The sequence below is a fragment of the Hyposmocoma kahamanoa genome, unplaced genomic scaffold, assembly GCF_003589595.1.
Source record: "Hyposmocoma kahamanoa isolate Upper Pololo Valley unplaced genomic scaffold, ASM358959v1 63, whole genome shotgun sequence".
In the NCBI taxonomy this organism is placed as follows: Eukaryota; Metazoa; Arthropoda; class Insecta; order Lepidoptera; family Cosmopterigidae; genus Hyposmocoma; species Hyposmocoma kahamanoa.
The window spans coordinates 17,784,244-17,798,734 of NW_020653851.1; the positions used below are offsets into that span (position 1 = coordinate 17,784,244).

The 14,491-nt window shown below is 36.5% G+C and overlaps 1 protein-coding gene across 7 annotated transcripts in view; it reads left to right on the forward strand.

Annotated features, from left to right (window-relative positions):
* Nucleotides 1–14,340, forward strand: part of LOC113230481 — a 231,904-nt gene extending 217,564 nt beyond the window's left edge. Inside the window, exons 2-18 of one of the 7 annotated variants that reach the window (XM_026464429.1) lie at nucleotides 957–1,164; nucleotides 1,484–1,721; nucleotides 1,907–2,187; nucleotides 2,267–5,119; nucleotides 5,406–5,554; nucleotides 6,136–6,284; nucleotides 6,779–6,825; nucleotides 6,951–7,121; nucleotides 7,623–8,866; nucleotides 9,224–9,656; nucleotides 10,322–10,420; nucleotides 10,618–10,811; nucleotides 11,001–11,226; nucleotides 11,991–12,283; nucleotides 12,373–12,517; nucleotides 12,608–12,806; nucleotides 12,971–14,340. In XM_026464429.1, the coding sequence (XP_026320214.1) occupies nucleotides 957–1,164; nucleotides 1,484–1,721; nucleotides 1,907–2,187; nucleotides 2,267–5,119; nucleotides 5,406–5,554; nucleotides 6,136–6,284; nucleotides 6,779–6,825; nucleotides 6,951–7,121; nucleotides 7,623–8,866; nucleotides 9,224–9,656; nucleotides 10,322–10,420; nucleotides 10,618–10,811; nucleotides 11,001–11,226; nucleotides 11,991–12,283; nucleotides 12,373–12,517; nucleotides 12,608–12,806; nucleotides 12,971–13,129 (7,088 nt within the window). In that variant the 3' untranslated portion in view covers nucleotides 13,130–14,340. Of the gene's footprint in view, nucleotides 1–956; nucleotides 1,165–1,483; nucleotides 1,722–1,906; nucleotides 2,188–2,266; nucleotides 5,120–5,405; nucleotides 5,555–6,135; nucleotides 6,285–6,778; nucleotides 6,826–6,950; nucleotides 7,122–7,622; nucleotides 9,657–10,321; nucleotides 10,421–10,617; nucleotides 10,812–11,000; nucleotides 11,227–11,472; nucleotides 11,699–11,990; nucleotides 12,284–12,372; nucleotides 12,518–12,607; nucleotides 12,807–12,970 lie in introns of all 7 variants that reach the window. The other 6 variants (XM_026464430.1, XM_026464428.1, XM_026464427.1 and 3 more) reach the window with 6 other exon arrangements.
* The last annotated feature ends 151 nt before the right edge of the window (nucleotides 14,341–14,491 follow it).

Below are 14,491 nucleotides of genomic sequence, written 5' to 3' on the forward strand. Positions count from 1 at the left end.
TTACTCCTTAGAAGTAACTGAATAGGATACCGAGAAGCAGGCAGCTATCCTAGTATTGCCAGCATTGTGATAGGACCGTACTGCCCACTTTGTCTCGTTCTAACACTAGTAATTAATCTTGAATCACTATCAAATGTCGTACTTTATGTTTATTTTATATTTATAATTTTTTAAGTTTTTTTATTGAAATTCACGATGTTTGACCATCATGATATTAAATTATTTTTATAAAATTACTCCACTGGTTTGTATTAATTATTAATACAAAGATCGAACACTTCACAAAATTCCTTCGATCCACCTGGATTCGAACCACCGCCTCCTAGCAAACCGTGGCAGACGCTATGCTAAGCCACGGTACGAAATTTAAATGAATATAATTAAATTTACATAAGTTAAAAAAGAAATAAGGCGGGTCTTATCATTATGCTGCAATTCAAATTCCGCATTCAGATTTTCTCATTGTAAATGAAGCCTTGCAATATTGAAAACTCACAGCCAGCATATTTGTTTTGTGTCGTGTATGGAGTTGCCTTCATTTGTTCATGAAATGTTCATACAGCAGTCATACTGTAGTTATTATATCTGCCGTATTATCGTGTTTTAAGACGATTGTCCTAAAGTGCATGTTGTACGTACATGGACATTTATCTATTCGCGAAATTGATGGAGGAATTTGAATGGATTGTTTCCTTTCGAACTAGATATAGTCAACAATAGGTATCAATACTTCACCATTACCGTTTTATGTTTAAATTTTTAATGAAGGTGCTGGAATTGAATTAAATCTCAAATGGGAAAGTACACGGGCGTAATGAACGCGACCGATAACATATTATAAAACTATATTTTTTTACTGATTTTTTTTGTTTTACGTGCGATAAAAAATTACAAATGGATATTGGCAAGATAGTATTAAAAAGTCTTCAACACGTCTGATGATTTTTTTTTTTCAGAATCTCTAAGCGCCCAATCAGAACGCTCCAGGCAGCGCTCCGGACCAATCAGGAGCGTGCCCGTAGCAGCCGACATTAAACGAGATGTCAACTTCGATTGCCCGGAAGAATTCGGCTACTATCCCCACCCCACCGACTGCACTTTGTATTATGTCTGCGTGTTTGGCGGCGCACTACTCGAGTCATGCACTGGTGGCCTTATGTACAGGTTTGTTGTTTGAAAATAACAGATAATATGTCTGAACAAGATTTTTATCTCTTTCATTTAGTCTTTAACTCGCAATACGTTAGCAAGTCCACCGAAGCTATGATGTCATACGACACCTCGTATGACATCATAACATCTCCTTCGAAATGACCATCACGTCTAATTCTTGCTAGTTTCTCCTTCAGGATCGAAGAGCTTTCGATCATTCGGAAATTGAGATTTAAACGAATTATTAATCTTAGCAATCACGCTGACATTAATACCAGTAAATTATGTGCCTACCATATTATATACATATATTGTATTTGTATGATTTCAGCCACGAGCTCCAAACATGTGATTGGCCGCGCAATGTAGGCTGTGATGGCGCCAGTGCAGCAGCAACAGGCGAAGAAGAGCTGGAGCGACTTATCGAGCGGGATCCTCCCCCTCCGCCTCCACCTCCACCTCGTAGAACCCCGCCGCCGTCGCCGCCGCCACCACCGCCAAGAGCGCAACCCAATCCCGTCGTCACTTCTAGAGGGCAACCCAAGTTCAATCGTCAGGAGTACGAAAAGGTAAATAAGTACTCAAAATAAGTAGTCGCACTTTAATGTTCCTCAAAGGGAATACTTTTCAAAGGTTGTAATAAGCAGTAAACTACACCTGCTCATGGGCTATCAAAAATACGTTTATAAAAATTTATGCTGTTTTAGACATTACGAGTTTAATTTTACACTTGTACATATTTCAATTATTGCAGCAACAACAATTGTACGCTGAAGTGGATGACTTACCGCCAGTCGAAGAGATAGAAAATGATAGACAACAACGTGTCTACCGAGGACAGCCTTCAACGATCGGACAGGTTCAAAAAGACAGAGATGGTTACGGTTCACAGGTTGTCAGCTCAAGAACTCTAAACTCCAACATCATCCCTGCTTCTATATCACAAAACAGTGCGAAGGTTGGATCCTTCTCGTTCGGGACACAAGTCGATGAACGACGAGCTGCCACTGCTACACCAATACCTCAAACTTACAGGTAATTTATAAAGAAAAATATTGGAATTGACTAGATTAATATTTACACAGTGATTTAAACGATCATATCATTATTTCAGTGAAGACAAAAGTGACAACGTGACTGACTCTTCACATGACAGACAATCAGACATCGAAACGAATAATATCAATATACATGACATATCTGATAAATATAAATCACGAAAGAAAAGGGAGGTATTAGAAAGTGTAGGGTTAAGTAACGACAGTGCAAATGGTACAGAGAAAATTACGAACAGAAATGACGGCGTCATGGAGTATGAAGAAGTCAAGCCATTAGAAGACGAAGATTTTGTGGACCAAGAAGATGTTGAAAGAGGAAAAAGACAAATCAGATACTATACCCCTAAAGGTTATAAGAATCCTTCAAAAAATTCGGGAAAACCTATTCGATTCGTGGACTTTCAACAGTTTAATTACAACCCTAACATTCAGGGTTCTAAATATCAACCTCAATACAACGGTCTAAGTAATACTAACGGTTTAAGTAATTATCATGATGGCACTCGCAAACCATATTCTTCTGAAAATAATTTTTATTCTACAGCAAATCCATTCGTACAATATCAACAGGACAGTAATCAATCACAAAAACCTTTCAAGGCAAGCCTACCTGATCCTTTCAGTCAAAGGTTGCCGCACGCACCTATGAACGTAGCTACTCAAATTATAACAAAATCTCCACCAATATCTTCTTTACAGAACAAGGAGAACTTGTTTTCATCACTAGCTGGAGGATTTTTTAATAATGTAAAAAATGTAGGCAATAATCAGGACAATCAGAATAACAATCAGTATTCACAATTTGTTTCGTCTACTAGTAATCCAAATAATCAAGTTTCATTGAAAGATTCGTCATTGCTTCCAAGTACAATTGTTACTGACAAGCCTGTAAAGACGCACACTACTTCGCGTGTAAGATCTAAATATAGAATACATCCTTCTCAAAATGCAAATGCTCAAACAGGACGAGTTCATATTCGAAATGGAAATGGTAGTCAAAAGCAGATTGAGAATAGACCACCGAATAAAAACCAAGACTATGATGATAATGATGATGATGAAGAGGAAGAAGACGACGAGGATTCTGATGAAGATTCAGATAAAGAAGATGAAGATGATGGTTACAAACATGATTTTCCAGAACCTCCTTACGAATACACACATTATAAGTTCCCTGAAATAGAAAATCCATTCGCTGATCCCAATTTTGATTTTGACGCTTTTCTAGCTAAGCTAAGAGGTGATCATTATGCGACGATACACGAGGAAAATGAAACACCAAAACCTAGTCCTAAACCTAATCAAAATGTTGCCGTTAAAATTATAAATGCGCCCACAGATAATACAACACCGTTGACTCCACATTCCGGTGTCCGATCGTCAACTCTGAATTACCATGGAATGAGTACTCCACGACCATTTAGTGTTCCTACTGGCCCCGAAGGAGTAACAGTCCAAGAGCAAAATGATCATAGCACTCAATCAAACACTAAACATTCACAGAAATTCCAAAAATTGATTGAATTACCCCATCCAACCCAACAAAATTATGTTCAACACCAGCATCAAACTTTTGATGACAATATACATAACAAGCCACATAATCCGGGCATTCCGTTGGAAGCCATTATACCGAAACTTAAACCACCAAATTTCAAAGACGATAGACAACTTCCAATTACGTATAATTTCCAGCAATCAGTAAGTAGTACGTTCAAACCAAATAGCGACAAGCAAAAAGGAGAAACTAGACAGATGTTCACGATCACACAGAAACCTTACATATTTATCACTAGTACTGGATCCCCAATTGCTATATCGTCTCCAAAACAACAGTTCATGGTAAATCCCGAAAAATTTCTAAGTTTACATCCGCACTTAATCTCTTCAGGAAAACCATACTTATTTTCAACGGTAAAACCTCATAATGCCTTGTTGGCATTCAAACAATCAACAACTAAGCCATTGACAACACTGGCTAACGAACAATTAGCTGCACTCCAATATTATTGGAAAAATCCAACAACAGAATTTTACATTAATTCTTCTCCTAGACCTCAAACCGTTTCCGAACTTCCTAAATTAGAAAATTTATTCGCGCAAGCGATAAAATCAGCGGCGAAAATACCGACACGTAATCAAAATTATCCAAGTCCTGTCAAAGATTTCGTTACTACTACAACAAAACCAACCACTAAACGTAGGCCTATTCCTAAGCCTTCGCCAGAAATGAATGACTATTATTACGATGACGAAGACGAACAATATTACTATGAACCGCCAGTAAAATCTAAATATATGCCTAGTACAGAAATAAAGCCCCAACGTCCTCCTATGGCTCAAAATTATCAAGAATATGAAGACTATGAAGATTCTGAAGAAAGCCCCGAAAATAACAAGCCTCTACGTACTTCATATGGACGGCCAGCAAAATATAACTCTCAAAAACCCGACACAGCTACTAAAAACCACAATGATGTATCTGTAGTAACTAAATCGCCTTTAAAAGATAATAAATATTTTAATGGAAAAATTCCTGTACCAGTCATGATAGGCTACAATACTCCAGCCCCAAACGTTTTACTCCGCCCAGACATTTCTAATTATCAACTAATTCACCCGTCTCGGAATCGTACTATTCATTTTAGAAAACCAATGTATTCTGATAGCAGCCCATACACAGCAAAACCCCCTAAATACCTTAATCAGACAACCCTAAGACCATATACAGTTAGGCATAGACTCGCTAAGCCGACAACTGTAAAAGACCTTACGACCACTGAGGAAAAACAAATTAGAGGAAGGATAAGACATCATAATCTAGTCGCAATGAAACTGACTACACCTCGTGACAACCACAACCAGGAGACTCGTTTCACAAAGACTAAACACGATGATAAGACCAACAGGTAATTTTTGAGTCACCCCAAAGTGTGCCCTTACTAATTTTTCTACTAAAAAAACGTCCAATCTTGGGCATTAAACTAACGAAATCCCTACCCTTCTTTTAGTTGATTTCCACGCTATTCTTCACGTCACAACTGTCAAAACTAACACTGACGTTGACTTTAGACTGTACAGGAAGACTGACCAACTAAAACGGCTTTGTATATATCCGTGACATGATGATTATAAATTTGTATTATTTTCTCGCCTGATTTGTAACTTTCTGGAGAGTTAATGTTTTTATTGCAGCCTGGAGCCGACTGCAGTGACACCGTCCTCATTTTCGGCAAGTCCTCGCCCAAAAATGCTATACAACGGATCTCAGAGCTACAATCCTGATCAGTACGACCCAGTTTACGCTGTGTATGACGAAGATGGTGAACTTTATAAGGATTCAGGTAAAATTGTACTTATACTCACTGAATGTATTTATTCACTTGCAACCGAGATTTAATTGTTTTAATTATGTCATTGGGTCTCAATTTATAACATATAACAGATAAATAGTAATACTTGTCAAGCAATTCAAGAAATTTAAAATATGTCAGTATATTCAATATGGTAATTTCGCGGTAATTTGGAATCACATGTCATATTTTTTTTTAGTTTTCATTATAACATTTTGTAACATATTTTGTATTATTCCACTCTGAAAATACTAATATAAAAAATATATTTTAAGCACTTATTTGCGACCAAATTACTCTGTTGCTAAATTTTCAAATCAATCCTTGCAACGCTTGCACTTCGATATTCAAATAGTTCCCATCATTTTATTTCTACTTTTCTATTGCACTTCACAAATATAAAAGCAAAATTACACTGAAACTGAATCCTGGTATGGGCCTAACCTTCGAACCGTAATTATCTCCTCCGTCACCTTTAATCTATGATACTCAATTCTTACTTCACCTTTTTCTGACCACATTGTTGGGAAGCACATAACGTACTAACGGGCGGTTGGTGCCGGTGTTGGCAGACTATGTGCAGCAATATAACACGGCCTCGCTCCGCCCTGCAGTCCAGCAAACCTACCGGGGTACGCCTCCGCCGAGACGACCGGCCGTCCAGAATTACACTCCGAGGCCTTTGCAGGAAGACTACGATGATGCTCTCATTCATGGACAGGTGTGTGAAAAAAGTCAATGTGTCATTTACTTAATCATATAATAATTATGTTCATGATCATTCGTATATAATTATTGTACGATTAGATAGTATAATTATTATATATTAATTATATATAAATATTTACTGGACATAATAATAACATGATCTAGGAACGTTTTTAATTAATTAATATAGTAATTTAATTTTGATTAGTGATTATATGATTAAATTGCTTGACTTCACTATATTTATGGATATTTTAATATTAATTATTGTAATCTAAATTATTTTGCTTTGGCCATATTTATTAATTGTAAAAGTTAATGACATAGCATATGTACGAAACAGTCATTGTAGTGCCGTTATGAGGTTCGTGTGCTGGAATACATTTATGTAACACCTTTGTTAACCCACATGTAATTAATAAATGAATATGAATTACTACTTTAGTCACTAATTTACGATCTAATGGATATAGCTTTGCATTAATTATTGTTTGTATTATGTTTCAGATAAACAATCAGAATCAGTACCAGGCACCCATTCGTCACTCGACTAGGTAAGAGTTTTTCTTTATATACAATGTAAATTATTGAAACAGATCAGTGAATTCCTTAGACTTCATAGCTAGACGTAATGCCTTAGCGAAACTATTTAAAACATGATCGATTGCAAACGATCCAGGGGCGATGGTAACGAATTGGGCTATGACCATAATCCGAGCAGCGCGAAGACAACTATATACGAAGCTACTTCTATAAGCACCACTCCTTCTACAACCAGCACTAGCACCACACAACGCCCGACTACTGCACCTTTCACCGAAGCTATGATCCCGTCTCGATACACTCCAAGGTACTACAAAAGATGTTCAATAAGTGAACGTGATCATCCAGGCTTGAATCATCCAAATTCATCAACGATCACATTACTATTTTACTAAACTCCTTTTCAAATTTCTACACACTTACAACCTTTAAACTGATTAACTAATTGATTAACAAGTTTTAACTTTTCCTGGTTTCTGAATAATATGTGTTTGTGTCGGTTGAAAGGTTGTGATGACACTTCACAGAGTGTAAATACTTGAACATTATTATCAGCTCTTACTCCTTCTTCTTTGCTAGGTAGCTGTAAAGTAGCATCTGTGTAGGCTTTTGTGGTATCTTTTATCCTAATCCTGATATCAAAATACTGTACCTGACACTAATTTACCCGGCCTAATACTACTAAAACGTCTCAAAGCGCAAAAACAATATTTAGGCTATCGAGATAGAAAATTGTATTTAATGTCTATAGTAGATTTGTATTTAAAGAGCTTAAATTAGAAAGTTTCTTTTGCTTTGTATTCAACAGATCATCCACAGTTGAAAACCCTATTCGGCTTCCTTCTTCCTCTTCAAGCGAAACCCGCTCCGACGGGTCCGCTCCTCCAATCCTAACTTCACCCTCACCATTGATAAACTTCTCCTCTTTAGCTAAACCCTTTGAAAAGACAGACAACTCGTATAGGTTACATGAGACTTTAACATCGACTGAAAAAATACCTAACTTTAGACTTCCTTTCCGTGTGACTAACAATACCGATAATGAAGCATTAGTTGGTGAGGTTTCCTCTAATCAGGAAAATGAAAAGAAGGTTGTGTCACTAACAACTGGTTTTTCCATTAGGAGGAACCCAAATAATACGCATAATCCATACACGCTGACGGTTATTACGCGACCATTTGATAAATATAATAATGCTCAACATCAGGATGCTACGAAATTCAGCGAAAAGCCGGTAAACACTTTTTCTAATGAAGATATAAGTGATCGAGAGACATCAATACAGTCCCAAGAAGATACAATAATCAATTCTGATCTTTCTTCTGAGAACTCACTGCGTCGTAAAGATAGCAATTCGGAATTTGTACGTGAAGAAGAGGACCAACCCATTTATGTCAGACCCGTCAAACCAAAACTGGTTGTAAAACAAATAAAACCGAGGATCAAATTAACTCCTACAACATCTCCTTCTACTACTAAGTACTATCTCAAAACAGTCATAAAACGGCCGGCACCGTTTGGAGCAAACCAAGAGTCAAAAGAAGATTCCACAGAGAATATCATTAACACAGACGTTTTAATTGAAACAGGTCTACAAAATGCCAGAACCAGTAGTAATATAAACTTTGCAGTAAATGACACAGTCATTAGCAATTCCCCTAAATGGAACCAATATAGTTCTTCTGAGGAAGTATTTGATAAACCTACTGTATCACCTTATCGGGCATTAGATAATTTACGGAGTGTTTATGATAAAAAAGAAGTATTGCAGGATTACACTACCAGTACGACATCCACTACTCTGTATACAACTCCCGCGCCCAAGAATTTTATAGATAGAAGTGTAGGCACCGAAGAAAAAACTCCTAAGTCTTATTATAGTTACCGCATAGTGGATGAAGAAATACCAGATCATACCACTGAAGTTCTAAGTGGTACGGTAAAAAATATTATTAAAGCTTTTCTGAACAATATTGCCAGCCCTGCTCCTAGACCTAGACCAGTATTAGGTTTTACAAGCACAACTCCTTTCATTTCAACTACAAGACAACCTGAAGAAAAAGTTGTTAATATTGGTTTCCAAAAGAAGACCCCGATGTATGCCGATGAAAAACCTTTGCGAAATAATGTTAAGAGGTTACAGATAATAACAGAATCTCCTCCTCCCAAATTTGTTTCTCCGAGGATTGACACTTCGTATTCTGAAAGAGATAATGACAATCACCAAGATTTTACGTCGATAACAAATACTACTACAACTACAATAAATACTCCTCTTGTTTATCAAAATCCTGTACCAACGCCCTACAGTGAACAAAGTTCTATTAACACCGATTTACATAAAGCACCAGCTAAACTCCCGCGACAATCAAAATTTAATATATTTATTATAAATAGACCTGAACAATCTGAAGATAGTTACAAATCATTAGAAAATTCACAAAAATTCCAAAACTTACTTACCGACAAGCCATCGACTGTGCAAAGTTTGTATGACAGCGTATCTTATAACAACGACGACAACGAAGTGACCAGACCGACTAAGCCTATCCCTGAGATTTCTATAACACCGACTGAGATTGAATGGAACCGACCTACTAACAAAATCCCAGAAATTGCGACAACAACAAGCACGACTAAGTCAACGACTGTGAGGGTTCCACTTACATCGACAACTAAAAGTTTATCCTTCCCCACGCGAGCATCGCGAGTCAATCCCGCCATAAAGTTAGCTGCGACAAACCCAGGAGGTGGGCGCAGGAGTTACCAATCGTCGTCCAAATGCTCATCAGATAACAGTCTGCAAGCGAACCCAAAATGCAACGAAATCAAATACCAGAGGTATTACACGCCGACCTAAGCAGCCTGACTGTTCTCACATTAACTTGCGGAAGGTGGAGGCTTCGTCTTTTAAAGTCCTTACTTTCAGCCGAGCGGAGTAACTAGCATGAAAGATCTATTATTAAACTCTTTAATAGCACCTACAGCTAAATTCTGTCGCTTAATATGTTCTTCTCATTGGGGGACTTCGAGTCGGTTTTATTGAGTTTCTGAATTGTTAACTCCTGACGCGACCATTTCCATTTCCTGCATTATAGTACGTAATGTAGTTAGACTAATAGTAGTTGGAAATGTTGGAAGTAGAAAGTTCCTCAATGTAGTTGTACTGTAAATTTGCGCACCACATAGCAATTCATCATTTAGAAAGTAAGTGCACCTACACTAAGTTAGTGTATCAAACGTGGTTTGTTATACTACTACTGGCATGTTTTGTAACTATTACTTTTTTCTTGTAAGAAAAAAATGTAAAGAACCGTTAAATTATTTTACCTATATTGTTGTTTTTTTACACTACTTTGTTTACATTAAAGGTTTCCTTAGTACTTTACATAATACTTTAAGTTATACAGTGAACTTTGAGTGGTAATAAATGCTTTACTCTAAATCACGCATACTAACTGCATAATCATATGTGAACAATTCATTGGAAATTTAAAATTTTCTAGGCCCACCAGTAATCGTGGACGCGGTTCAGCTCATTACTCCACCCTGATTGGTTCGGATTCTCCTCAGCAGCAAACTTCTCACAGAGGAACGCCACCAACGTTAGAACATGATATGAAAGACCACCAGCTTATGTTTACTTCCGAACTCGACTAGCTTCCGCTTGCAAGTTCCAAAAGCTTGTTTGCTAAGTTTTTAAGTCTTTAAGCATCTCATAAGCCTTTCATTATTTTACACAGTATTGTTATTTTCATTATATGATTAGTTGTGTGATTAACATGATTTTCTTTTTGAGCAGCCGCAGTCGTCCAACGTTAAAGCCGTCGACCTCAGTTGTTACAAATAATAATCCGATAATTGACATCTACGCCAATCCTCCAAGAAGACCTGCACCAGTGTATCCTCAGCCAACGCCCGATAAGACTGCAGCTAAATGCCGAAAGGACGTCTGCTTGTTACCTGATTGCTTCTGTGGTGGAAAGGACATTCCTGGTATGTTTGACTTTTGTAACGGTGATTACTTACTTAGTATATTAATTATTTTAATATATGAGTTAGTCAAATTCTTGATAAGTATTAATCAATAACAGGATTAAAAGAGGAAAATAGAAAGTTGATAGATATGAGAGCTCATAGACTAAATAATTAAGTATTAGTTTTAAACTTTTGTGAACAACCCAGGAAACTTGCCTGTTGAAGAAGTACCTCAAACAGTACTTATAACATTCGACGATGCAGTGAATGACTTGAATAAAATGTACTACGAAGAACTTTTTGAAAGAGGACGAGTAAATCCTAATGGCTGTCCGATATCTGCTACTTTTTACGTCTCTCATGAGTGGACTGACTATAGTCAAATCCAAAACCTCTATGCAGATGGCCACGAACTAGCATCGCACACTATATCGTAAGTCAATAAAAAACTGGGTTGTCTTCTGACTGGGATCGTTGGATGGGATTCCTTAAATCTTTGGAGGACTAACATATTTATGGCCATCTATATTCTTTCATAGGTTAAGTTGGCACTATCTACTTAAATTAATACTATTTTTTTCTTCCTTGCTTCTTCTACGGCCCTTTCTTACCTCTCGCTCTTCCTTTTCCTGGCACGACTTATACCGACCACGCACATTACCAATCCCTTGACATACAGGTGACTTACCGGTGGAAAGCGTACCACAAATAGTTCTTCTGACATTCGATGATTCCGTTAACGACTTAAATAAGGGTCTATATGCTGACCTATTTGAGAAGGACCGTGTGAACCCCAACGGCTGTCCAATTGCGGCCACGTTTTACGTATCCCACGAATGGACAGATTACAGCCAAGTACAGAACCTTTACGCAAGTGGACACGAGATGGCCTCACACACAATTTCGTAAGTCGGAAAATGATTTACTGCAAAAACGTTTCCTTTAGTACGGTTTTGACAGTGTGACAGTAACTTTATATTCTTTCCTATGCCTATGCAAACTTTTACTATTTTGCACCATACAAGAACTTGTCTTTTAATTTTCTATAAAGATCTGAAGCATTCCGAAATTATTTCAGTCTTAATTTTCCCTTTTTCAAACTAAATTTCTACTTTGACATTTTCTTTTAAGTATGACTTTCATTGGATTAATTTTACTTTGTATTTTGATTTTTAATGGTTTATTTTAAAATTACAGCCATAGTTTTGGAGAACAATTCTCCCAAAAGAAATGGAATAGAGAAGTGGGTGGTCAAAGAGAAATTCTGTCTGCATATGGTGGTGTTAAACTTGAGGACGTCAGAGGTATGAGAGCGCCTTTCCTCTCTGTTGGTGGAAACAAAATGTTCAAGATGTTGCACGATTCGAACTTCACTTATGATTCCTCATTGCCCGTTTACGAGAACAGACCACCGAGTTGGCCTTACACTCTTGATTACAAATTGTTCCACGACTGCATGATACCTCCTTGCCCAACGAAATCTTATCCAGGTAAAATATATTTTATTTCTTTTCTTTTAGGTGATACTATGAGCCTTAAAAAAATCAAGAAATAATATTTTTATAAATTGACATTTCAGGTGTATGGGAAGTTCCTATGGTGATGTGGCAAGATTTAAATGGAGGCAGATGTTCTATGGGTGACGCTTGTGCTAACCCTCCAGATGCAGAAGGCGTTTACAAAATGATATTAAAGAACTTCGACAGACATTACACCACTAACAGGTATATTCTAGTTTCAGTTTAATAATTTGTTTGTAATGTTTAGTCTGTAATTATCATGGAAGTGCAGATATTGATAAAATCTTATTACAGGGCACCTTTCGGTCTTTATTATCACGCCGCCTGGTTTACTCAGCCGCATCACAAGGAAGGTTTCATAATGTTCCTGGACTTCATTAACCAGATGCCTGATGTGTGGATCGTCACTAACTGGCAAGCTTTGCAGTGGGTGCGAGACCCGACACCCATTTCTAGACTTAACAACTTCCAGCCATTCCAGTGCAATTATCAGGTACGATTTAGAGTTATCACTCTGTACCTCGTCATCTTCTGTATAGAATTTGTTATTGTACAATATTTGATTAGTAATGACTAAAATATGCAGTGATATTCGCTCAAATGAAAACAATTTATGAGGTAATAATATAAAAAAAAAAAGTTTTATTTGTTTTCCAGGACCGACCAAGGAAATGTAACAACCCTAAAGTTTGCAACCTATGGCACAAGTCCGGCGTTCGATATATGAGAACATGTCAGCCCTGCCCGGATGTTTACCCATGGACCGGCAAAACTGGCATCAGATCCTCGCGAATTGACAACGAAATCGAAGAATAAATGAATTCAATTTAGTCTTAGAAATAGTAAAACTTGAAATTACACCCAACACCGAAATTGATGAAATAATAGGTATTACAAGCCAATGAGGCAAAATACTTTATAGTATTGTTTTGTCACCAACTAAAGAGTGCCATTTAGATTTTGATGGTCACAAAGCAGTCTTTTGAATTACCTGAGGAAACAATTGGATTTTCCGTTAGTATAATGAATTTGTTCTTCATATAAGCGAGTTGTCATGATAATTGTATTGGAAACTGTGATATTAAGTGTTTTCAATCATCTAGGTGGAGCGAATCAATCTTTTAACGAATAGCAGACCAGATAAAATTTGTATGTCGCATGATTTCATACAATTGAATTTTGCAATGTTATTCCTATTTTGTGTTAATATATTATTTTTTACAATACTCTTTCACGAATGATGAAAAACAAGAAGGTACACTTTAAGTGTACCTTAATAAAGAAAAAAATTCAGTATTTTAAAACATGCAGTATCAACTATTATGTTAGGACCTCACCTTGATTACCATTTTCGATTATTTTATACGAAAGCCATATTAAAATTTAGAAAATACGTTTTTCTAATCTTGCCAGCTTCGTGGTTGACACTGCCTTTTATATGAATTGTAAATATAGGATTAGTATAATTGTAGTGCTTGTTTAGAATAACATTAATTACGTTCTTGTATCAGCTGATTTTGGTACAGACAAATTCTTTTTCGGTAAAATCATGTGTGAAAATTTCTGTTGGAAATTCGAAATTTCCGGCTTTGCATAGACGTCTGACAACATCGCTAAAGTGATGTAGCACATGTCTATGCGATTGCTATGATCATATTGATAGTTTGCGGACGTATCTATTTTAGCTAAATATGTTTACGAATCTCTGATTTGAGTCATGTTGGAAGATTTTTTCTTTAACTTTCATATTTGACTTTTTAATTTCATCGATATTTACATGGAAGATGACTCAAGCAGCAGATTTCTTTTGATATTTTTTTACTCAGTTACTTTTTAAAGGCTTTAGTTTGCTATTGCGACTGAAGTTATTGGAAGCGCTTGCTACGAATCTATTTAAATTTACTATTTAGATGATAATAACTCCTACTATTGTAAATATAGGTATAGTATTTAAAATCGGTAGTTTCACTTTTTTATTCCTGATGTTACTTACTCGTATGGTTTCAATTCACTCGGATATTGCTATGTATTTCGGACTTTGACTTGACTTAGCACTGAGATCTGTTTTATATCTAGCAAGAAAATTGTCAACATATTCTTTATTTTGGTAAACCTTATTTATGTAAAAATGAATGTAAAGAATATCGACCAGTGCTGAATAAAATGCTGTAAAATAAG